At 38.0% G+C, this 26898-nt stretch overlaps 1 protein-coding gene across 1 annotated transcript in view; it reads left to right on the forward strand.

Moving 5' to 3' along the window:
- cfap92 (cilia and flagella associated protein 92 (putative)) overlaps positions 1-26898 on the forward strand; it is an 80603-nt gene that overhangs the window by 1295 nt on the left and 52410 nt on the right. The window contains exons 3-7 of the mRNA XM_052017738.1: positions 807-985; positions 6347-6557; positions 7116-7232; positions 8064-8127; positions 17823-17932. Coding sequence (XP_051873698.1) covers positions 807-985; positions 6347-6557; positions 7116-7232; positions 8064-8127; positions 17823-17932 — 681 coding nt within the window. The remainder of the gene's footprint in view (positions 1-806; positions 986-6346; positions 6558-7115; positions 7233-8063; positions 8128-17822; positions 17933-26898) is intronic.

A 26898-nucleotide genomic window follows, 5' to 3' on the forward strand; every position in this document is an offset into this window, starting at 1 on the left:
TTTCTGCTATTAAATGAAGGGATTAATCCCAAACGCTTCAATGCCTCTCTGTAAAGGCATACAGAGGAACCTAATTTTGGTAATAGTTCGGAAATGCATAATTGTTTTTCCTTTCAGTTATTTTCTCTATGTCCCCTGATCTAGCATGTGAGAAACAAATGTTCTTTGGTACTGCCAAGATTTAGAAAAATAGAATTGCCCAAGTCTGGAGTGACATGATGGCTATTAAACTAACAGTTCATATTTTGATTATGTGGAATTGGTGAGGAGAATGGCAATCTTGTATTGGGGGACTGTCCCTTGTGCATCCTTCAATTCCATTATAAATGATGTATAAATTATAGATTCTGCTCAATGGCTGATTTTATGTCCATTCACACACAGTGTCTTGAAAGTACTCTTCCAGTACTGAACATACCTTAATCGATTTGCCCGGTGATCATCACCAGTCCATTTTGAATTTTATTAATTATCCACTACAAATAATACTGCTCATAGAAACCACACAGTTCAGACACCTGCTGCTAAGCAGTATAGATCAATTTGTTTTAGGTATTTACAACATGTCTGGGACATGTTGTAGAGCATTGGTTATCAGCTCATTCAGACACTTGCAGCGCTGCCTGAATATTTGGGGGCCTGGTGAAGTCAGACAGCTTCTCTGCGTACTTACTTCACACCTGAAACACGACAATAACAGCAGGAGATAACCAGAGTCACTGCACTTCAACACCAGTCATGATGTATATTTGCTTTTAGTAGAGTGAACACTAATTTTTATTAATTATGAAATGTGTATTTCTTAGAGAAAGAGAGTGGCAAAAAGAGAGATCGCAAGTCTAAAGCACTGAAGATGTTGGAAGCATTAAAAGCCCTCAGCTACTTTCATTTGGAAGTGTCTCTTCTCCCAAATGCTGAACCAACAAGATTTGATATAGTGACCTTTGAAAAAGCTGCTAAGCTCTATATGACAAATGATTCCCAGGTAGGAGATTTTGTGCAGGTTTATCTATTCTGTTAAAATTTATGCTGGATTGGCCTCTGTGGATGGGGGACTGAAATGAACATGATCTGGAATTTGCTGATGGTGAAAGCAGATTCAAATGTGATTTTTTTTCAAAGGGAAATTGGATAAATACTGAGGGGGGAAAAGTTAATGCATGGCTGCAGGGAAGGAGCTGGAGAATGGGTGATCCTGGATTTTGGGCTTGATGTTGTAATGATTCTATAATATAGTTGAAGTCATTGTGTAAATTTCCCTTCCCAATGCAAATGCTTTCCCATGACCCCACAAACTCCATTGGGAAGCACCACTGGAACTCTGTCCCTGAAAGGCCATGGATTTGCAGAGACGAAGTGCTGCACTGAGTTTTCAACAGATTCACTACTGTTGTTATAACTTGCTTACCCAGTGTGTAAATGGGCATGGTACAGAGACGTACTGACTTAATTCCTTGTTTTTATTTAATTTCTGTTGGGTTGGCAATGGAAGCTTGGAATTATGCCCAAGTATAATCTTTTGTTATGAGTATGAATTTAAACAGCTGTTTCAAGGATTGTGAGTGGCAGTTTTTCATTAAGTTAACAGCTACCATGCTTTAAGGAATAAATTGCAAATTCCCAAATATTCAGCTCTTTAAACAAAAAAGAACTTTCAAATGTGTGCTTCCATGGCTTTACCTCTCCTTATTTCTGTAACCTCCTCCAGACTTGGAACCTTCTGTGAATTCTTCATTCCTTCAATTCTGCTCACCTGTACCTCATCAGTTTTAATTGTGCCACATTTGGCAGCTATGCATTCACCTGTCTAGTCCTAACATACTGGAATTGCTTCATTAGTCCTCTCCAATCTCTCCTCTCTAAGGCTGTTTTCTGAAACTTCCAGTGATTTGGTGCTAAGTTTTGTTTGTCAGTGCTTGGAACATTTTTTCATTTAGTTTATATACTGCAGATGGTTGTGGTTATTTTCCACAAAATATTTGCACCTATTTTACTTAATTGATAAACTTTGAAGATCTTCACAATAAATTAATCATATATATGTTTATTGAGAGAGGAAGTTTCCAAATAGTAATAAGTTTATCACTTATTTTGCACTGTTGTGCAGGACAGTTGTCTTTGCCTACTGAAACATTGTTGACAGAGGTGAAAGTAAATTTGAATGTAATTGAGTTCCATACAATTCAAAATGTAATAGAAGTCTTTTGTAATGTTTCACTATTGTGGAAGAGTTGGCACAATGTGGCGGCTGCCCTATTGCCAAGTTGAACCTGAAGTATATCCAGCTACTTTGAGTTCTTAGCATCCAGCAAGGTGTTCCTTCCATCACAAAACCTCCATTTAGAAACAAGTGGGTAATGAAAACAGATAAACATTAGAATCAAAATGTATGGTCCAATAATTGGGAGGTTGTGGATCTAATAATGGAATTGCTAAGCTGTTAAAATTTAATTCATTTCTACTTTGATAAGAATAATGCTGGGAAATGGACTGCAATTGTACATGAATTTTTTAACACATTTATGCTATAATTATGAATTGTATATAGAAACATTAGCTTCTATACTACTGGTACTTTGAATGTGGTGTTATTTATAGGGTATCCATGATGCCAAGGAATGGTACAGGCATCATCTGGCAGGCTTATTAACCAATTGGATTAAAGATTTCTCATATTCAGCAAAAATAAGGATTATAATTAATGTTTTAATCATTGTCAGTAAGTGAAATAAAAAGGGACATGCATAGATGGGTAAGGAAGACACTAAAATATCAAACAACTTTAAAATATACATAATTTTAAATACATCCAATTTTTAAATGATATTCTGAAGGAATGAGACTCCACACATTGAAAAATACTTTTACATTCACTACTGCTCTGCACAGAGCACCTTGCATTGTGAGACATTCCAAGTGCCCTTGCATTACCGTTTGAATCCTCAGCTGTAAAATTTAAATAATTGTAAGCAAGCTTCAAAAGATAAAAAAAATGTCAATGTCTGTGCTCAATTATCTCATACTTTACAGCAATATCAGATACCCTCTAATGACAGCCTTGACTTAGTAGGTAGAATGTTTGAACAGAGAGTTCGGAGTCCCACTCCAGACACTTGAGCACAAAACTTAGTGTGAGTCTGTAGTGTGGCTCTGAGGAAATGAACTACAGTCGTGCTATCTTTTGGATGAAGCATTAAACTGAGGTCTGGACTGCTTTCTGTGGTGGTTGCAAAAGATCCCATTCTATTTTTCCAAAGAATAGTAAGGATGTTTTACCCTGTATGCAAGGTCAATTCTCACTCCTCAACCAATGTCACTAAAACTGATTACCAGGCCAATATAATGTTGTTTGTCAGAGATAGCTCTATACAAACTGACTTGTCTTTACAATGTTACAACATGTCTAAACATTAGTAGGCAGTTCATTGTCTAGAAGGTGGTCTGGTATATCTCAGCTCATGAAAGAAACAATAGAAATACAAGTTTTTTGAATGCATTATAAGTTGTGCTATTTCCTGGTAGTTGTTTGCTGTCAAGTTTTAGACAAAATATCTTGCAGCAATTATAACAACTGTTACTTGAAGAAAGATTTTGGCATGTTTCAACTGCAAAAGGATATCCTGAACATGTATTAATAAGAAGTTTACATTGGAATCCAAACACTAAAAAAATAGGGTCAATTAGTAAGGATGTTGTTGACCAAATGATTGAGGAGCAGAGGGAAGGTTGTGAGTGAGAGGCAGCTGTGAGGATTATTTATGATTCTGTGACTATGTAAAAGATGGGTTCTAGGAACACTGGGTCAAAACCAGGACCTATTGGAGGAAATATAGTGTCTCTAGATTTTGGGAGTCTTTTCGTTTTGAGAACATTAGCCTGTCCTGGTATTATGGACACACTAATGCTCCATAGGGATTTCTGACCTGTGACTGGGGCAAAGGTTCTCTTGGGACATAAATTATCTGCTTTTTAAAACAAACATAAAAATCATTGAGTTAGACTGTACAACTTTTTGACATGTTCTTTTGGCAGTTGATTCCATTATCTGTGAATTTGTCATTGTATCTGATTATTAATAAGCATGTGTTTCAATAAATAAAAAGATTATTATGATTATTTCAAATGCCAAGCAAAACCATTATTGTTATTATTTTTGTTCATGTTTTTATTAGTGAAAAGTTTGTAAAATAAAACTTCCATTGTTGCATGTCATTCACATCTGTGAAATAAATATTTTGTGAATTCAGTTTCAAGATTTACTTATAGGTTTAGGTGGTTGTATTTTTTTTACCCATGGGATTTGTGTTTTAGCATGTAGTATCCTCATCCTTCAGGATTATTGCAGTAGTGCATTATCGGAAAGTAAGTAGGAGAGTGGGCTTTCTGTGGGAACTGACGTGGACCAAATGGTTTTCTTTTAAGTTGTGAGAAAATAGGAAAGATGTGAGAAATATGTTTTTTCTGGTCATTTCCCATTGATCAATCAATTCACTTATTATATTTACCAATCTAGTTATTGATTGCATATTTCAATGTACAGTAAGTTTTCCTTTTAATGTTATAGCCTATCTTAGGAAACAATAGATTTTTAGCTTAAAGTTCACAGGGATAGATACGTTAATGAAAGATGTTACTTGGGCACCAACTTTGTGATACAACTAAAACTAATCCTAGGGCTCAACACTGTGGACTATAGGAAAATTATTGAGCAACTTTTAAAGATAAATGTAGACAAGGAATAAGGTTATGAAAAAATTAGGAGGTACATAAATCACCATGCCTTAATGATTTCTAGTAGTCATAAGGAATGCAGATTTTATATTTATTCTTAAATATGCATTATATATTCACTGAGGAATAACCTGTATAACACTTGCTCAATAAAAGTGAAGGATAAACTGGGCAATTATAGACCTGTTAGTCTAATATCAGCAAATGTAAATTCTTTGCATCCATAATGAAAAGTAAAAATGTGTAAGTAGCTAGAAAAGCAAGCTGTCTTTAAGAAATACACTTTATTTGAAGATGTGATAATTGGTTGGATGAAGAAAGTATGTTAGAAGTAGACTATGAATTTTCTTAAGGTGCATCACAGAAGGTTTGTTAGACAATTTAACTCAAAGCTATAACAGGAAATAGTAAATTGCCAAAAGAAAATTGGCATGCAAAAATGAAACTAAGTTAGGATAAGTGAGTGTTGCTCTGACTAGAGAAGGATTGAACATATTAGGGTCAGTCTGGTTCTCTTTTCTGTTGGATGACTTTAGATATTAGGAACCTAGTTTCAAAATTTGATGACAGTAGTGAGAGCCTGATAGACAGCAATGAGGACTTTAAAGGCTTCAGGAAAACATAAATAAGATAACATAATGGGCAGACAGATGGTGGGTCAATTTAACAGGTATAAGATAAGACATATGATTTAATACAATGTGGGAGAGCAGGCAATAAATGGAAACATACCTTCAAAGGTATTCTGTTTAATGGAATGCCCTAAGATAGATAATTGGTATGTAATTAAAATATAGGTAACACAATGGAGTTTTGTTTTGGTGTTGAAGGGGATAAGAATGACAGAATGACCTCCGATTCAAAATTCCCCTAAAGTTTGACTGAATATAAATGCTTTTCATTTTTATGCCTTTAATTTGGGATTTGTTAAAGAGGCAATGCAGTATAATAGTAACAATTATTAATTTATACTCAGTTTTAGTTAAGGCACAGTTAGAGTACAATGTGCAGCTTTTGACACTGTGTTTTAGGAAGTAATAATAAGGCCAGATTCGCTTTTTGTAAGCTTATTTTAGACGTTAGAAATTTCTGTTACTGAGAATAAAACTCGACATTTGTTATCGAGAATGCTGCTTGAGTCATTTAGTTAGTTTATCAAGAAACTGTGAAGTTAACATAAACCAATTAATTGCAATGTCGACACTGCAATTTACAATGGCATAAATTGACACAAAAATGTTACATCAGGAAGTAAGCTTTGTACACAGAATAAGTGTGCTGATCCATGGACAGAATTGGAAATCGTTTAAAGACTAATTTTGTGTTGATCCTGGGATAGTTGATTGGTTTGCCAATGAATTTTGACCCCATGTGAAGTTTCTGTGATATTGAAGCAGAAATTAAGTAGAGAGTAGGGAACCAACTGGAGGATATGTTGCCCAAATGCAACATGTAAAGCGTCACTCATGATGGCATCTAAGCCAATCATTGTTGAGATTGCTTTTTGACATTATTCTGAGGATATTCATTATTTTCAGTATAACAAAATAAAAATGGCATTGCTTGCTTTTGAAATATATTTAAACCATGTTTAAACATGTGACCTCTATGGCAGGTTCTAAAGCCATGGAATGAAGGTGAACGGAGGTGGTTGATCTTCAGCCATAATGTGGAGCTGCCTGTTACTAAAGAATTACTATTAACACTTGTTCCTCACATAATGACACTTCAGATTTGGGAAGGTAAAGATAAAGTGAGCCCAAAGGCCAAGTTTGATCGCCCTAAGAACTTACATCATCAAGTGGAGAAGGAAGGAGCAAGTTTAGGTGAGTAAGAGGAGGTGTATTTTTCTGCTGTCTCAATGATAAATATTGTAAAAGATAAAAAGACTATTTAAAACATGCAAAACCATGATATAAATAACATTATAATTATCATATTTGGGTAATAAAAACTACTTTTATAATTTAAATACCATTAGAAATGATACTGATTATTGGGGTTAGAGAAAAAAAATAGACTGTTAAAACTATCAAAGGTAAAATATTTTGCTTTGTATTCTTAATAAGATGCATGAAAATTGGCAGCATACTGTGACTGTAGATTGGTCTGCTGACATATTTTGTCCCAAAGTGAAGTTTGTTACATTAAAGGAGAAACAAAGTAGAGAATAGAGGAACAACTGGAAAACATTTTGATTGGATTGTTGACTTATTTCCCCTCACACAAAAGGCATCCCTGTGTTTTTCGTGAGGACAAATAAATTAATAAATAACATACCAATAGTATCTTTAGGAGCAGAATGTAAAATGGATGAGCTTAAATTATTGTTGTACTCTGAAGTAGTGCATATTCTTTCTGACTAGCTGATTTCATTTTGGCAGGTGGTATAAAACATTTGGTTAAGGGGCAATTGGAATTGTTAGAAAACAGCCCCCTCTTGACAACCTATAAAGCAACAGATGATGTGCCACCAGAGTCCATGAACATTCCTGCGCAAGGTAAGAGTCAGAGCACCCTACAAAATACTAGCATGATGGGCACTGCAGATGGTGTACTTCCATTTTTATTTAATTATATGAATAATGAGTTTTCTGAAAACATTGAAAAGCCTAGCATGTAGAATGATACTTGTTTATTCCATGCATATTGTAGGACTTTTAGTTTAAATGTGTTTGTGGGGCACTATTTAACCAATGGAATATTAATCAAGGCAAAACATGAAGAAGTGAAGGGAATTTGTACATGTGTATTTTACAATATCTATTTCTGGCCCCCTCTTAAGCACACATCTGTACAATTTCCTTCTTTTTATATTTGCAGCATCCTAAATATTTTGCGTAAGCATCGCTACAATGATCAGTATAATTTCTAGGTATATTGTTCCCACATACTAATAATGGCATTGAAGTCAATGGAAACAATTAAGTGGACACACAGTGGTTACATTATCATGTGCCAAAGAACCCTCGATAAATAACCAGAATTATTGAAACTATCTTGTGCTGTTATCATCATTGTGGAGCAATTAAATCACCTGCAACAAGCAAGTTTACTAGAAAACGTCATGAATAGAATGTTCTTATGGGATTTCTTAAAATTGGCATTGCGTTGAATAAATTATTTGATAATTAATGGTTAGTGAAATTACTGGAAAACATAAACACACCACAATATCTTTATTTCCCTTGTCTGTAAAACTGCACAGACCTATTAATCCTGCTGGATAGTTGTGGCTGGTATTAAAATATAATTAATGATCATTGGAACTTGGTTCTAGTTTTAGAATTCCCTTGCCTCATTTCCTCAACATTTTTTCTTGTATCACACAGGAACGCTTTCCACATTAGGCCGTCCTGATGCTGAAGGAACCACTGAAGATGAACAACTACAGAGGTAAAATTGGCATTCACTTTTTAGGATGACCATTATTGAATATGTACTAGGCAATACAAAAAACATGCCAAAGCTGCTTTCTCTTATCATTATTGACGTGTAATTAAATACTGATATCTATTTTACATTAGTTTTATAGGCAGTGTTGCATAGTGTTTTCATACTACTGTACTTCATGGAACGTCAAATGTGTTTACATTCATAGAATTAAATAATCATAGAAATAAATAATTAAAAGGCTGAAGGATTTGAATTTGTAATCAATGTTTTCATTATTACTTGTAAATTGTTCCTGATCTTTCTGTTTGCTGAGTGACATTAGGGATGATCAAAATAGACATCACAAAGCACAAGCATTAGCTGTATCTAAATTGGGAGTTTGTGACATTCATGTTGCCATCCTGTATCTGGTACCTGAGCTTTGCTGTTGGTTACCTGGCTGGCATAGTAAGGCAGGCACAGTGGTGTAGTGGTTAGCATAACGCTATTACAGCACCAGCGACTGAGGTTCAATTCCCGCTGCTGTCTATAAGGTGTTTGTATGTTCTCCCCGTGACTGTGTGGGTTTCCTCCCACATTCCAAAGACATACAGGTTAAGAAGTTGTGGACATGCTGTGTTGGCGCTGGAAGTGTGGCGACACTTGCGGGCTGCCCCCAGCACATTCTGTGCAAAAGATGCATTTCACTGTGTGTTTCGATGTACATGTGACTAATAAATCTTATCTTATCTTAGTGGCACAGCTGATAGAGCTGCTGCCTCACAGTTCCAGCAGTTCAGGTTCAATCCTGTCCTTGTGTGCTGTCTGTGTGGAGTTGACATGTTCTCCTTGTGACCTTGTGGTTTCTTCTGGGTGCTCTCCAGTTTCCTCCCATTATCTCAAAAGGTTTGTAGGTTAATTGGCCACTGTAAATTGCCCCGAGTGTGTAGGTGAATGGTGAACTCTGGGGGGTAGTTGATGGGAATATGGAGGGAATAAAATGAGATGAGTATTGTTGGGCCTTGAGGTTGACGTGGACTCAGTGGGCAAAAGTGCTTGTTTCCATACTGTATGACTCTAATACTCTAAATGTTTCAGGATTCTTGATGCATCAATTGGAATGATTATATTGGCCCAATGTACAAGTATGCTGTTTGAGAGTACAGTTAATGAGCTTTACATCATGATTATTTATATGATACTGAGAAATTTATGCAGAAAAATATTTCCAAGCCTCAATGATTTAGAAAATGTGCTTCAAAAGGATTATTCTACTGAATATCCCAAATGGAACAAAGAAGTATCCAATATTCACTTACATGTTTGGGATAGGTATTTTGTGATGGATTGTAATCGTAACAAAAGGACTCTTTAATCATTAGGTGTTCAAACGCTGATTTTACAAATGTGTCTGGTGATGAAAAGCCCTGCTTGTTGGTTACAAATATTGGAAAGTCAAATGTATGTGGGCAAGTGTCTGTGGCTGTGCTGATTAAACCCCTGTGAATTTATGACTAGACTTTTCTCCAGTGACCAAGCAGTCTTAGGGTAAAATTGGTAATGGATTTGTCAAAGATAACTGGTTAAACTATCATGGTATACATCATTTTATTTGTATGTTAAATTCTGAAACTTAACTTTCATATAGAAATATCTACAGGATTCTTTCTTACGGTTTATATACAGAACTTTGTCGAATATGATTAGTGAAGAAAGCAATCTGAAAAATGTGACCTTCAAATAAAGTTTGCATTGGTGTTACATGATACAGGGTGACATCACTTCATCACAGAAGACCTATCTGGAGGATGATATTGTCTGTGCAGTTTGTCACTTTGACATGTTTTATTTTTTAGTAGAACTCAGCAGCATAGGCTACAGCTGTCACTGAGAAGGGTGCATGGGGAGGTCAGGTGCTAGCTATATTTTCCAGATATAATGTAAAGCAGGTGTTGGCAATTCCTTCGTACTGAAAACTGGCTGAGCTCTTGACATTTGGATTGATCATCTGTCAGTGATAAGATTAAATATTTAAAAGTTGGAGCATCAATGTTTTCAATCTTTGAAAAATTAATAAATCCTAGCTTTGTAATGAATCTATAATTGGGTCATGGTGTTGTCATATTTTTAACAGGTCACTTTCACGTAATACTAAGGAACGTTGTCCAGATAGTTTATGAGGAGCAGACAGAAAAGTTTTCAAGAATAATATTTTACAATAGACATACAATTGCCTTTCATTATTTTGCAGTCAGTTGGGTGAATACACCATTCACATCTTTCCATTACAACACATAACATTTATTTGGAAATGCTGGATATTTCAAGAGTTTAATTTTAAGGCTGTTTCCCTTGTTTCCTTTTAACGTTTATTCCGAACAGGAATTTATGTTTCACTCTATCAATGCTTTTGTAGCACAGTCTGGTGCGGCATAGTTCCTTTCCGATGGAATCGATGTGTTGAAGAACTCTGAGCTCAGTGTAATTCACTGCTAATTCACAACTCATTTTCCTAGTTAAACAATACTATTTGATTTCATGGGAAGTTTGTCATTGTAAAAGTCATCCTGTCCATGTAACTGTTTGGGCATTTCCCCCACTTTGTTTTTTATTTTGCTTTGACGTGGAACATAGAACAGTGCAGCACAGAAACAGGCCCTTTGGCCCATAATGTCTGCGCCAACTATGAGGCCAATCTAAACTAATCCCATCTGCCTGCACAAGGTCCATACCCCTTTATTTCCTGCCTGTTCATGTGTCTATCTGCATGCTGCTTAAATGTTGCTATCATATCTACATCCCATCTATTTGCTTTAATATCTTTGTACGTGATTCTATTTCTGCTGTTATCAACAATCGAAGTCAGACAAATTAATGACAACAGCACAAATATTGCTTGCTCTTCATTGCACCTTTCTTTAACTCTTCATGATCATTGTCACTTTGTCATTGACAGCAAAGTATAGGGTTGTTTTTTTGGAGTTTTTGCTTGCGTTATACAGGTTTTATGAACTCAATCTACTCTAAAGCAAACTATTGCCCTTTGACCCTTCATTCTATCAATTATTTCCCACACAGCAATTGAAAACTTTACTGGATTTAATATTAGGGCAGATGACCAAAAGACTTATCAAAGAGTTGGGTTTAATGAATGGTCTTGAAAGATTGAGAAGTCATTATGTAGAGTTTATGGAAAATAGAACAAGGGAGGTAGGCTCATGCATTGGGTTACTCGTGTCTAGAGATAACAGAAGCCCGGATCAGGGTGTCGGCAGCAGAGCATGTGAGCTGAGGTAGGGTGGGAGGTTTTGTGAGGTGGAAATTTGTGGACTTGGCATGGATATGTGACTGCATGCTTTTCTCTGGTTTAAATAAAATATCAAAATTCTGAATAGCAAGAAACTGCTGAAAGATATTAACCTGCATAAATGTTGTGAGTGTATACCAAAGGCTGGACAAATAGGGTTTGGAAAGTCCAATTGCAACTGAATTGAGAGAGAGTTCTTTCCAGGGATGAATGCAGAAGGGATTTGAGTTGGGTGGATGAAAGGATAATATGGCAAAGAGGATAGAAGGAAGTGATCAGAAATGATCTTGTATGTTGGGGGAAAATATATGTAGATGCTGGAAATCTGAAATGATGCAAAAAAAAAACTGGCAAGCATCAGCAGGTAAGGCCATATTGAGGGAGGGAGAAAGAAAATTTAACATTTTATCAGAACAAGAAAACAGGCAAACCTATTTCCCACTCCAGGTAATCTGGGCTTTACTCCAGTCAGAACCAGTTTCTTTCTCCATCCCTTACAATAAGAGTTCATCCTCTTCTCTCCACCATCTCCAATTTTTTTCACCACTCTCGCAATTTGTGGAAATCCAGTATCCTGGACAGTGGCCCCTTGGAAGGAGCCAAACTTGTCAGTCAGTGAACCTGCTAATAATAAACATATGGGAATGTGTTAGAACCCCAGAGCAACTGGGGACATCATGCAAGCTCGGAGATGGTGAGTGAACAGGACCCCGTGCAAGTTAGACTGGGGCATCTGTGGTGTGCCAGGGGGTGTATATTGGGACCTTTGTTCGCAATATATATAAATGATTTGGCAGTACCTGTACAAGGCATGGTTGGTAGGTTTCCTGATGATACTAAAGTAGGAGGTATCATAGACAGTGAAGAAGGCTACAAAAATTACAGGGGGATCTTCATCATCTAGGTAAGTGGGCTGAGGAACGGCAAGTGGCTTTCAATTCAGATAAGTTTGAAGTATTGCATTTGGGGAGGTCAAACCAGGGTAGGACTTGTACAGTGAATGGGCCCTGGGGATTGTTGTGGAACAGAGGGAGCTGGGAGTACATGTACATAGTTCCCTGAAAGTAGTGTCACAGGTAGACGGTGTTGAAGGAGATGTTTGACATTCTGGCCTTCATTAGTCAGGGCACTGAGTTTAGGAGTTGGGACGTAATATTGCAGTTGTACAAGACACTGGTGAGACTGCACTTGGAGTTTTGTGTACAGTTTTGGTTGCCCTGTTATAGGAAAGACGTCATTAAACTGGAAAGAGTGCAGAGAAGATTTATGAGGATGCTGCCATGTTTCAAGGGCCTGAGTTATTATAGGGAGAAGTTTTGCAGGCTCAGACTTTATTCCTTGGAGCATAGGAGATTGAGGGGGTGAACTGGGAGGTGTATAAGATCATGAGGGGCATAGATAGGCTGAATGCATATAGTCTTTTTTCCCAGGAAAGGGGAACTAAAAACTAGAGAGCATACATGTAAGGTGAGAGGTGAAAGATTGAAAGGGACCTGAGGGGTAACTTCTTCATGCAGAGGGTGGTGCGTATATGGAATGAACTGCCAGAAAAAGTGGCTGAGGCAGGTACAATAACAACATTCAAAAGACATTTGGATAAGTACATGGATAGGAGGGAATTAGAGGGCTATGGGCTAAATGCAGGCAAATGGGACTAGCTTGGTGGGCACCATGGTCAGCATGGATGAGTTGGGCTCTTACTCTATCAGAGCTCCTTCCCATTGTTCCAGTAAATCTTGAGGCCTCTGTTTTACTGTTATATGTAGATCTTCTAAAAATTGGGACTGATAGTTTAGTGAATGGCGTTCCTCTTAAATTTAAAGTAACATTGATTTTCAGTAATATTAAAGATAGAACTGAAATGGAACTATTACATTTTAATTGTATTGTAGGCAAGGACAATGTATCATGAATCTTCCATACTTTAAGTATTGGCAAATGTAATATTTATATCAGCAAGCTTCAAATGTTCAAATATACATTATTGTATATTGTTATAGACCTTTGTTTTGCTAATTTAATCCATTCAAAGAGGTTTGTATCGTTAAATCTTGTAAATGTCTTCCAGCTGTTTACATAAATTAGCAAGTATTTTGAGGCAAGTAATTTAATCCTTGTGTGGGTAGGATGCTCTTTTCCATTATATCTATTAATACTTTTAAAGTTTATTTTGTACATGTTGTGTACCAACTATAAATATCACATTTATTTTATCTCATTGCTGACGATATCAATATTATAAAATGTGTGTCTTCTGATGCAGTTGCCATTATGGGACTTCTGATAGTGTCAGCAAAGAAAAAGGGGAAAAAAGCTGTATTATTTCCTTATGGGATGTGAGCATTGCTGGCAAAGCCAGTATTAATTATTCACCTCTACTTACCCCTAAATGATGGTAGTGAATATGCAAACAGTCCTTATGTTGAAAATGTCCCCACAGTGTTCGTGTGTAGGGACTTCTAGAATTTTGATCCAGAGATTAAGGAATGGCAATATATTTCCAATTCAAGGTGATTTGTAACTTGGATGGTAGCTCAAAAATGATGGTGCTCCATTTCACCTGCTGTGTTTGTTCTCCTGGACTCGTAGAGATCACAGGCATTGGACGTTTTGAAGGAGCCTTCGAGTTCCGGTAGATACCATATGTCGCTGGTGGTGGAGAGAATGAATGCTTGAAGTGGTGGTTGGAAACTAATGAAGCAGAATGCATTATGCTGGATGATGTTGATTTTTCCGTGTTGTTGGAGCTGTATTCATCCAGGCAGTTGACAAGTATTGGGAAGTCAGGAGTTGAGTCACTTGATGCAGTTTGACCTGCTCTTGCAGAAACACTGTTGACGTGAATGGGCTAGTTGGATTTCTGGTCAGTGGTAACCACCAGGATGTGTATGCTGGGGAACTTGGTGACAGCAATGCTGTTGAATGTCAAGGACAAGTGGTTAGACTGCCACATTGACCTCAGCTTGGCAGCTTTCCATGATGCTACTCTTGGTCAAATGCTGGCTTAAAGTCAAGGAAAGCTACTTTAACCTCCCATCCAGATTTTTATCCACGTTTGTACTAAGGTTATAATGAGGTCCTGGTAGAATGCCGTTGGTGAGTATTTTCCACTGAATCACTCTTATCACTTTGATGATTGCAAGTAACTGATTGGATTTGAGTTGCCTTTTTTTGTGTATAGGATATACCTTGGTAATTTCCTATGATTTTGGGCTGTGTAATCTTGTTTTCTATAACTAGTTTGTCACGCTTTCCTCACATTGGCTCAGTTGGCAGCACTTCTGCCTCCTGAGTCACAACATTCTGGGCTCAAATACTTAACCGGAAACTTAAACACCAACATTTTGGTTGACAATTGAACACACAAACTTACATATGAATTAGCCCCTTGAACATGCTCCTTCATTTAATAAGATTGTGGCTTATTTGACTGTAGCCTCACTTCTGTACTCACACCTACCCTGGTTACCTTTTTATCTCCATTGCTAATCAAGAATCCATCTATCTAAAAGTATTCAAAGACTCTGCTTTTGCTTTTGCTGCCCTTTTGCGGAAGTGAGTTCCAAAGACTCATGAATCTCTGACTTCTAATTCTAGACTCTCCCACAGGAGGAAAAGTCCTCTCCACATCCATCCTTTCAAGAATCTTGTATTTTTCAATCATGTCTCTTCTCACTCTTCTAAGCTTCATTGGATACAAGCCTAAGCTTGTCTAACGTGCCCTCAAAGGCAACCTACTCATTCCAGACATTAGTCTAGCAAACATTCTTTGAACTGCTCCAACATCCTTTCTTTAAAAAAAGGAAACCGATACTATACAAAGTACTCTAGTTGTGGTCTTACTAATGACCTCCATAACTGAAGTATGACCTCCCTAATTTTGTATTCCATTACCATCACAATAACCAATAACTTTCTATTAGTTTTTGTAATAACTTTATATACGTATCTGCCTACTAGCCTTCTGTGAATCATGCAGTAGGACAACTAGATCCGTGTGCATCTCAGTTCTGAAATCTCGTACCATTTAAATAATGCTTCTTTGTACTTTTACTGCCAAAATGGACAATGGCACATTTTCCCATTTTTATATTCCATTTGCCAGACCTTTTAACCTTGTAATCTTTTCACCTGGTTCACTTATTTCTATCCTTTTGTAGCCTTTATTTCCTTATTTTATGCCTTGAGCATATTTAGCAACCATATCTTTTGGTTCCTTCACCCAAGTCACTTTTATAAATTGTAATAAGTCCAAACACAGATCCCTGTGACATACCACCTGATACACCTTGCCAATCAGAAAATACATATTTATGCCTACTCCTTGTTTCCTGTTCTCTTCACACCATTATATTACCACCAATACACAGGCTTTTATTTTCTGCAGTAACCTCTTGAGTGGTACCTCATCAAGTGCCTTCAGAAATCTTTGTACATCCACAAGTTCCCCTTTATCCACAGCACATTACTTCTTCAAAGAATTCCAAATCATTTGCTCAAATATGATTCCACTTTTCTATAAAACCACATTGATATTTGCCTGTTTTTTTTCCAATGGCCCTGCTTTAATAATATCTTCTAACATTTTCTCTATGTCAAATATTAAGCTAACTGGTTTGTAGTTTTTGGTTTCTGTCTCCCTCCCTTTTTGAATAAGGGAGATGCATTTGGTATTTTACAAACTAATGGAACTTTCCCTGAATCTAGGGAATTTTGCAAACTTAAAACCAACACCTCAACTCTCACAGTAACCACTTCTTTTAAAACCTTAGGATGAAGTCCATCAGGATATGAGGACATGTCAACCCACACCTCACTTGCTCACTCCCTCTGTGATTGTAGTTTGCTTGAGTTCCTCTCAGCCATTCATTTCCCAATTTGTAGCCATTTCTGGCACATTACACTTATCCTACACCAAGGTATTGTACAAGATTTGTGTGAATTGATGGTTGATGCGGAGTCAGTGGACTGAAGGGCCTGTTTTCTTGCTGTAATTCCCTACGACCGTGTGATAAACAGAGGCCATGTAAATACACTTGTGATCATTGTCAAATTTATTTTAAAGCACTCTCAGAAAAGCAGGTTAAATCTTGTACTTGGCTCTGGTAACAGCCATTTCTAATGTCCTGGGAAGTTGGTGGTTCTAGAGAGTGCCTGATGCCCAAGGCCAGACTGACTCAAGAAAACTAGTACAGGAAGAGCACCAAGGTTGCTCAGTGAGAACTGGGATTGTTTGGCTGAGTAGGGAGGAGGCACAGGAAACCAGATGATAAAAAGCCGCAATCAAGATACAAGCTGGTAAAGAAATTGCAGAGATGTAATACAAAAGTAGTGGGAACATCTGAGAAGGTAGCTTGAGAACTCCAAAAGTACATAAAGACAAGTGGAAAAAGTAGTTTGATAAATACCTATATTTAAACAAATCCCTAAATTAATAACAAAAAAGGAATCTTAACCAGTAATGCCAACCAAAGAATTAGAAATGTTACGTCGGGGCCAGTGGAAGCTGGGTGGCCTAGAAGCTAAGTTTAGTGGTAAATATGAATAGTTTAGAGCAGTACTGGTTGTAAGAAAGCATCATTCAGACAAGGTGTGTATATGGGAGAAGCATGACACGGGCAATAAGGTTAACAGCAAGAACTATGTTTAAATGACAGGCTGCCTCCTCTTGGATCTTTTTCATAACAGTCATTTTTCTTTGTCTCCAGTAGAACATTCTTAAACTCACAATGTCCTGTACAGGCTACAGGTTCTGGTGTAGGTGTTGCCAAAACTTGCAAATACCACACGAGATGTTTGCTTCTCCCAACAGTTGGTTGTGTGAAAGCCCCAACGATGTAACAAGAATTTGCACCTGTCAACTTGCTCTCCCAATCTGCTCTGGCTTCATGTATGACATTTTTGACTAGAAGCAGGTGCTATTCTTCACCAGGGGAAACTCCACTTTGGCTGCCTTCAAAACCTTTCTCACTGAGTTGATCTTCCTCTCTTTGTCAGAAGGTGGTTATGGCTGGTTTCAGTAATGTGATCAACTGTACAATAGAGGAGTAAAACCTGTAATAAAATGCATGCCACAGTAGTGAATATCACTGTATTTGGCTGAAACTGTATCAGGATGTTCTCATTACATTTAAGGTCCATTGATCTGTATAAAATAAATAACTGTTCTAATTAATTTTAGCCTTGACATCTGATAATTTTGTATTGTGTAATGCTTTTTGCATTTAATGTACATGGTTGGTAGAATTTTGTTTCTAATGTCTGTTTACAGCGAACTAAGTGAAAAGAGTTTAACTGTGAAAACAGTTTAAAGTACACAACTAAAATAATGCACCTACAGATAAACCTGCCTTATCGTGATGTGCAGGATTTAAACTTTACCCAACTGTCATTGTTTGTTCAATGACAGGAAAATATGTGCAGATCTAAAGCCAAAATCAATGAAGATACCGGGTGCAAAAAAACAGCTATCAGTTCGGATGCCTACAAAGGGAAATTCTCACAAAAAAGGCAAAGGAGGTATGTAAATATAAATTTTGGTTTGTAGTTTTAAAAAAATCCATCTCCCAGAAGAAAGCAGGCAGAAGCTGAGCAAGGTGAAAGCAATGGCTACTCTGGAATCAGCAAAGGACCCAATTCACTTTCTAAGTCACTCTACATCTTCACAACTTGAGGCAGGTTGCAAGCATAAAACCTCATTTCCCCAGAGGCATTGCCTATTGAAATGGTGGGAAATTAAGTACTAATATAGAGTCTTAAGTGGCTGCATCATTTTAAAGATGAGAGGTGGACAAAACATGAAAGGAATACCTTTGTGGGTGACACGTGTGAGGAGGGTTTCCAAGTTTTCAAATGCAGCCTTGGAGATACTGGAGTTTCGCAATAAAACAATGGTCCTCTTTCCAAGAGATGATTTACAGGCAGCAAAGCAAATTGGTATGTGTGACTGGGGAGAAGTAGAAATATCTAAATATGATTAATATTTTCAACAGGATCTGGCTGCAGTGCTGAAAGAAATTTAATGATTATACTAAGAATGCCAGGCTGTGACACCCTTTCACGTCTTTCCTATTTTCCACACACTTATCTAGAATCCTCTCTTTACCTCACCACTACTGATCCTTCACTTCCCCACTTGCCAAAGCTCTCAAGTAGTCAAGAAGGAAAACCTCACTGCACCTGCTTTCTTCTTGGACTCAAACACATTTTTCTCAGTTACTTCTCCACTTGAACATACTTATTATGGCTTCCTGTTTCTTCCATACAATGGTAATCTGGCTCATATATGCTGAACTCCATTGTCACGGCACATATTAACACAATTTCACACTTCTTGCACAAGAAGCTGTCGTGCAACAAATGGATCTGAAGCTGATACACAACAAAGCTGGCAAACAACTCTGTACTCACCTGCTGATGGGGAAGATACTACCATTGGAAGTCACACAGCATTCGGATATCAGAATGATTTTTTTGAAGGCTTAAACTGTTCATTCAGTAAGGCCACTACATGACCAATGGATAAAATTTTAACAGAATGTGCATTTGAGTTTGGTTTCCTTCAATAAATCATTAGCCTAAGGATAGCCTTTAGCTTCAAGTAGCCATTATTATGTCTGGATCTAGTACCACACACTTGTGGGTTTTGAGCAGAATACACAAGGAAACTTTGGTTCTCTAGGCAAAAACAGATGGATGTAAGATAGCCAAGAAAATGTTCTGTGAGTAATTCTGCAGCTCATATACCAATGCCTACTGTAGTCAAGGTTACTGCATACCCAGAACTTCTTTGTCTTCAGTTCCATTCAAGCCAAGAAAAGGACTATCACCAACATAACCAACTCTCACTCAGCAAAAAAGCAAGTGTGGTTGAAAAGGAGGGATGGGAGAAGGCACAATTTAAAATTACACTAGTGCAATATAAAAGCATAGAAAATTCCAGAAAAGCAGGCATTTGAATGATAGGTAACACTAATTAATCGAGTGAAATACCTTGCAATTCATGAAGGCAGTTCCATTGAGTGGTTAGATAGAAGGTTAGAAAATCCTGCAACCTGTGTAAGCCTACCTTCCTGGTCCTCAGTGGAGGGATACGAATGAATATATTTACACTAGAGGCTAAATAAGGCACTGCACAATTCTCTGACGCAAAAAAATGGACAGCAACCTTGCTTGCATTGGAGGTAGTTGTTTTGTTAGCTTGCAGCTAGTTATAAACATAATAGGGCAGTATTAGTGGGAGATATTAACTTCCCCAATATTGACTGGGCCAACCATAGTGTAAAAGACTTGGACGGAGTGGAATTTGTGAACGTGTCCAAGAAAGCTTCCTTGATCAACATATAGAGGGACCTTCTAGAGAGGGTGCAACACTGGACTTCCTCCTGTGAAATGAGGTAGAGCAAGTGGCAGAAGTGTCTGTTAGTGAGCACTTTGGGCCCAGTGACCATAATTCTATAAGTTTTAAAATAGTTATACAGAAGGATATGGCTGGTCCACAGGTTAAGGTCCTGAACTGGGGTAGAGTAAATTTTGGAGCCATTAGGAGGGATCTTGCAGTAGTTGATTGGGTGAGATTGTTTGCAGGGAAAGGAGTATCTGCCTTTAAAAGTGTGATGTCAAGAGTTCAGGGCCTGTGTGTTCCTGTCAGAGTGAAGGGCAAGGCTGGCAGGTTTAGGGAACCATAGTTGATGAAAGATATTGAGGCTATGATTAAGAAAAAGAGGGAGGCATACACTGTACATAAGCAATTGGGAACTAGTGAATCTCTTCTTGACGACAAGAAGTGTAAGAGTGCACTTAAGAGAGGTCAGGAGGGGAAAAAGAGGATATGAGAAGGATCTGGCAGGCAGGGTTAAGCAAAATCCCAAGAGATTCTTATAGGTATATTAAGAGTAAAAGAGAATAGGTCTCCTTGAAGATCAGCATGGCTGTCTGTGTGTGGAGCCAAAGGAAATGGGTGAGATTTTTAATGACTATTTCTCTTCAGTTTTTACTGTGGAGAAAACAATGGAAGTTAAGGAAATTGGGGAAATGAGTGGTGTTGTTGTAGACCACATACAAATTAGCAGGGAGGAGGTATTGGAGGTCTTGAAGGGCATTAAGGTGGATAAATCCCCAGGGCCTGAGCTTGATGCATTCTCGGACTTTGTGGGAAGCTAAAGAAGAAATTGCAGAGGCCCTTGCAGAAATGTTTGCTTCATCTCTGGCTACAGGTGAGGTTCTGGAAGACTGGAGAGTGGCTAATGTGGTACCATTGTTTAAAAAGGGTAACAAAAACAAACCAGGAAACTACAGGCCAGCAAGTCAGACATTGGTGGTGGGTAAATTGCTGGAAGGGATTCTGAGGGACAGGATTTGCCAACATTTGGAAAGACAGGGTCTGATTCGGGACAGTCAGCATGACTTTGTGCATGGAAAGTCATGTCTGGCAAATCTTTTGGAGTTCTTTAAGGAAGTAATCAAGAGGGTAGGGTAGTGGATATTGTCCATATGGACTTTAGCAAGGCCTTTGACAAAGTCCCTCATGGCAAGCTAGTCTGGAAGGTTAGATCGCATGGGATCTAGGGGGAGATAGCGGATTGGATTCATAATTGACTCAGGTAGGAAGCAGAGGGTGATGGCCGTGGGTTGTTTCTCGGACTGGAGGCCTGTGTCCAGTGTTGGGACCTTTGTTGTTTGTATTTTGTATAAATGATTTGTATGTGAATGTACAAGACATGGTTAGTAAGTTTGTGGATGATACTAAAATAGATGGTGTTGTAGATGGTGTAGAAGGTTATGAACAATTACAGGGGGATTTGATCGGTGAGATATGTGGGCTAAGGATTGGCAAATGGCTTTCAATCCAGATGTGAGCTATTGCATTTTGGGAGATCAAACCAGGGTAGGACTTATACAGTGAATGGTAGGGCCCTGTGAAGTGTTATGGAACAGAGGGACCTCGGAGTACAAGTACATACCACAGGTAGATAGGGTGGTGAAGAAGGGGTTTAGCATGCTGGCCTTCATCAATCAGGGCACTGAGTATGGGAGTTGGGAAGTTATGATGCAGTCATATAAGACGTTGGTGAGACCATACTTGGAGTAATCTGTACAATTTTGGTCACCCTGTTATAGGAAAGATGTTATTAAACTAGAAGGACTGCAGAAAAGATTTACCAGGATGTTGCCTGGGCATGGGGGCCTGAGTTACAAGGAGAGGTTGCTTAGACTAGGACTTTATTCCCTAGAACGTAGGAGATTGAGGGGCAACCTCATTGAGGTATATAAGAAGGGCATGGTCAGGGTGAAAGCTCATAGTCTTTTTCCCAGGGAGGTGGTGCTAAAAACAAGAGGGCATAGGTTTAAGATCAGAGGCAGGAGATTTAAAAAGGACATCAGGAGCAGCAGCTTCACACAAAGGATGGTGTGTATTTGGAATGAGCTGCCAGAAATATTGGTTGAGGTGGGCACATTAGCAACATTTAAAAGATAAGTACATGAATAGGAGAGGTTTAGAGAGCTATGGGCCAAATGTGGGCAGATGGGACTGGCTCAATGAGCAACATAGTCGGCATGGACGAGTTGGGCCGAAGGTCCTGTTTCCATGCTGTATGCCTCTGTGACTCTATGAATAGAGCCAAAGGCAAAGAAGTTGTGGGCATGCAATGACCTTGACAACAATGGGCACTGGAATGTGAGCTGCAGAATTTCTTCTTGCATCCATCAGTTACTGCCCAGAAAATTGAAGTTTCCATGTGTATTTCAGCTCAAAACCCACAGGTGTGTGGTCCTGGACCCAGACATTATACTGGTTTTCTGTGATGAGGTAAGAATTCCTCTGATGCTGACTGGAAAAAGATCAAATTGAAAGGGTTCTATTTCCAGTTAATTACTCCTCCTCCTGTAGTTCCTAGAAGAACCCTCCCTCAAGAAACCAGTTGAAATACCAGAAACCACTGAATTGTGCAATATTTATAATAAGGATTACACTTTCAAACCTTTGGTCAAAAAGAGCAAGTTACTGCAAAGTAATTGCTTCACAAGAGGAACAGAAGATTCCTTTGACTGGCAGTTGGAATGGCTATCTTAGGACTCAACATTCACAATTGATGAATGGGACCAAGATGTGTGGTGGTCAGGTCTAGAGTTGACAATTTGAAAGTTGTAACAATGTTATTTCATCCCAATTTGAATTTATTCACCAGACTTGTGTTTAATACAAGTACCAGAATTAATGTCTCCTGGAACAGATTGTAAATGGAGCAGTAAGTGGATGGGATGAGCAGATTCTTTATTATAAAGCTGATGCTACCTTATTTCTTGCAGAATTGTAAAAAGGTGAAAATCAGTCATTTTTCTGCCTCGTATATAACCACAAGTTTGAGAATTTATGAAGAGAGAACTTTACTTTTTCTGTCTTTTAAATCAAATCATTCCAAAATTGACCACCTCATTTAAAAAAAAACCTTTATGTATACTAATGTCCATTTTTTAAATTATTTACTTTTTCAAACTTTTGAAATATCTTTAGCAATTATTGAAAAATGATAAAATGCAATGGTTGGATTATGTACAAAGGTAATGAATAAGAAACCAAAGTGTTCCAAACATTTTGGTCTTTAATTATTTCTTTGGTTCACTTTTTAAAAAAAAATCTGGGAAATTTTCCATAATGAAGACATCAATAGAAAAAGCTTCCCTTTGTGATGAGGTTAAGATTGTACACAGAGCCAAGTTGCCGTGCCTTTGGAATGAGTGGGTGGGCAACCATTGCATGTCTCTAAGAAGTCCAATAATTGCTTCAAGCTTGACATAAAAGTAAATGTTAAAATTTATTCACAAGATTAGGAACCATAAAAATATGGAAGAACCAATCCATTCCATCTCAGACTTCAAACAAGCTAGGTTTGTAATCATAATTTGAAATTTTCCTGCCCTGGGAAAGATGTATTAGATAGTTCATGTGTGGCAGGCCAATGTGCGTGGCCAGCCGCTGCAGAATTCTATTACACTTAAGGTCTACTTAAGGCACTGCGTGCAATTAAATAGGCCTAGGGTCTGCACTTTCTTCCTCTCTCTCTCTAATAGAGTGAGCAGAGGAAAGTGGCTAAGTTGGAGGGCTTGTGGTGACGAGAGGTTGTGCAAGAGCATGGAAATTGGGGTTGTTGTTCACTGCTGATGGAGTTGTCAGGGCCACTATCAAGTGTTCAGAGTCATACAGAGATATAGCACAGAAACAGGCTGCATCAAACATCAACCATCCATTTTACAATAATCCTAGATTAATCCATTTTCTTTATTCTCTCTAATACCCCCAAATTCTACCACTCACCTACACACTAGGGGCAATTTACAGTGGCCAATTAACCTACCATCCCGAAACTGGAGCACCTGGAGGAAACCCATACAGTCGCAGGGAAAACTCCACACAGACAGCACCTGAGGTCAGGATTGAACATGGGTTTCTGACACTGCAAGTCAGCAGCTTTACTGGCTGTGCCACTGTGCCATCCACAAATTGGGTGAGGAACAAGTCTAGCTAGTGGAAAATGTTGCCCTTAATTACTAATGACTTAAGTAAGCTTAAAGTCAGTTAGAAAGAAGGGGGAAATTTCTGCACTGGCTGGAGTCGTAACTTGAACCATATTTAACAGAATACAGTCTACTATGTTTTATAGAAACAATCATGCACAATGCCCACAAGTATTTAGCACTAATGACAATGCAGTCTCCAAATTAATAAATACGTTTTTAATGTATACTCTGTTCATCTTCTGGACAAGGAGAATCCAACAGACTATCAACAACAACAACAAGCATAATAGATCTGAACTTGCCATTGGCATATGTTGACAGACTATAAAATATTTATTTTAATAAAGATGAAGTAGTCTGTGAGGGAACTTGTTCACACTGGCAGGTATTCTCCTTTGAAGTGTGAGGTAGCTATGGATCTAAACAGGTCTTTCAATTATAGAATCAGAATTGTTTCCTCCTTATTCATTAGATCAAAAGATCATCTGGATATCTTGGAAGTCTCGCCTACACTGACAATTCGCACAAATATTTTCTAGGAGCAATGCTTGTCTGCATTTGGCAGTGGCATTTCCCATCAGTTGCGCAAGCCATGGGCAATATAGGAGAATCAATTCAGCAATCGTGACCTGGGGGGGGGGGGGGGGGGGGGGGTCAAAACTCAAATAGTGATGGCTTCAATTTGTTTTGGAAAAAATGTTTGTAGGCAACATGAAATCTCATAGAATATCAGAATGATAGGCATAGATAATCACATGGATTATTTAATGTAATGTGGAGATGCTCTTTGAGAAGTATACTGTTCTTTACATCATGTAATTCTGGACAAATTGATTCTATTTTAGAAGGCATTTAGTGATTACAATAGATGGTGATGGTGGAGGGATGCTTTTGTGGTTGGAAGCGCATGACCAGTGGTCTGCCACAGAAATCATGACCCTTACTGTTCCTTATTTACATTAATGACTTAGATGTTAATGTATGAGATACAATTAGTAAGCTTGTAGATGACATGAAAATTGGTGGTGTTGGTAGTGTGAAAGGTGGGCTTGAGATATGATATTGATCAGCTGGTAAATTGGGAAGAGCAAGAACAGATGGAATTTAATCCTGATAAGCATGAGGTGGGCATTTTGGCAGGGTCAAATAAGGGCAGGACATACACCATGAATGGTAGGACCCTGGTGTACGAGTCCAAAGATCCTTGAAGGTGGCAGCACGGATAGATAGAATGGTGAAGAAGACATATGGGATGCTTGCTTTTACTAGCTGGGGCATAGGATATAAGAGAGGAAGGTTTTGGTACAACCTTACAAAACATTGATTAGGCCACAGTTGGAATATTGTGTGCAGTTTTGGTTGCCATGCTGTAGGAAGGATGTGATTACACTGGGGAGGGTGCAGAGGAGATTCACCAGGATGTTACCTAGGATGGAACATTTCAGTAATGCAGAGAGACTGGAGAGGGTAGATCTTTCCTTGGAGCAGAGGAGGTAGAGAGGGTATCTGACAGTGAAATACAAAATTATGGGAGGCATAGAGAGGATGGATAGCAAGAAACATTTGCCCACGGCAGAGGTATCTATGACCAGGTGGCATAGCTTTGAGGTGCGGAGCAAGCAGTTGATCTGGGATCTAAGGAAGGATTTTTTTTCCATCTGGAGGGTGGTTGCAATCTAGAATGAGCAGCCCCAAAAGGTGGTTGATTCAGGTACTCTCACAAAACTTAAGGAGCATCTGATGACCATTTGAATTGCAAAAGTTTAGTAGACTATGGACCAAATGCTGGTAAATGGGATTACTATTGATAGGGACTTGCAGGTTGACATGGGTCTGTTTCCGTGCTCTATGAGTCAATGAGAGGGTAAGGACACAGATGGTGATCCTTCAAGGTGAATGCCAAGTGAATGAATGTAACAAGCTATATTGGTAGAAGACATTCACAATTTCAGAAAGAAAATGACAACGAACATGGCAGAAAAAGCTAATGCCACAGTCATTGTACAGTTACTATATGCCATTGTTCTTCCTTTCAGATTGAAGAAGCTACAATTTACAAAAACAACAATTAGAACTTTTGTAGGTAAAGCAAATAACAGTTGTAAATTTGTAAATACATTCAAACAAAATTAGTCACTCAAATCCTCTCAGCATTGTGATGATGCCAGGAAACAAATAAAATCAGAAAATGCTGGAAATACTCAGCAGGTCTGACAGAGGATCTTTCTCAAACAATAACTCTTGTTTTTTTTTCCCTGCTTTCAACACTTACCTGCTAAGTGTGTTCAGAATTTTTGTTTTCGCCTCACAGCATTGTCACTTTTGCTGGCTCCTGCTGTGATGGTATGGTACAAGAGCTTTGGTATCTCCTTTCTGGAGCATGCAATAGTAAAGTAGCCCACTCAGCTTTTCAGTCGAAGTTCATTCATTTTAAAAGCAAAAAATAAATTATATCATTTGGTATGGACTCATAAGCCTTATATAGTCAATCTTGCTTGAAATATATTCATGAAAACTAACGGAATAACGACTTCCAAAGAGTCATTATTCCATTAGTTTTCACGAATATATTTCAAGCAAGATTTGCATTAAAGGGGGAATCTTAATTGGTCATCTAAAAATATTGTTAAATTAAAGCATTATTAAATATATAAAATAATGTAACAAAATAAAACATAAAGAAAAAATACTTTTTAATTACTTCCTTAACTGGGATATGAAAAGCTATACATTTTAAAGCTGTTGGCTAAGAATTCCCCTGAAGTTTGAAAACTGGTTGGCAGTGCTAAATGAACTGTGCTGTTTAACTGTACACACAGCCTTGTTTTCATGTTAAGCAAGCCACAGGACAATTGAAATATCCTGTTCAAAAGAGAAGACCAGTTGTTGCTGAAGCTTGGGTAATCCCCGCAAGGCAGCATTCCAATTGAAAACAACATGGTCATTGACAAATGCAGAAATACTAA

Source organism: Pristis pectinata, chromosome 6, assembly GCF_009764475.1.
Source record: "Pristis pectinata isolate sPriPec2 chromosome 6, sPriPec2.1.pri, whole genome shotgun sequence".
NCBI lineage: Eukaryota > Metazoa > Chordata > Chondrichthyes > Rhinopristiformes > Pristidae > Pristis > Pristis pectinata.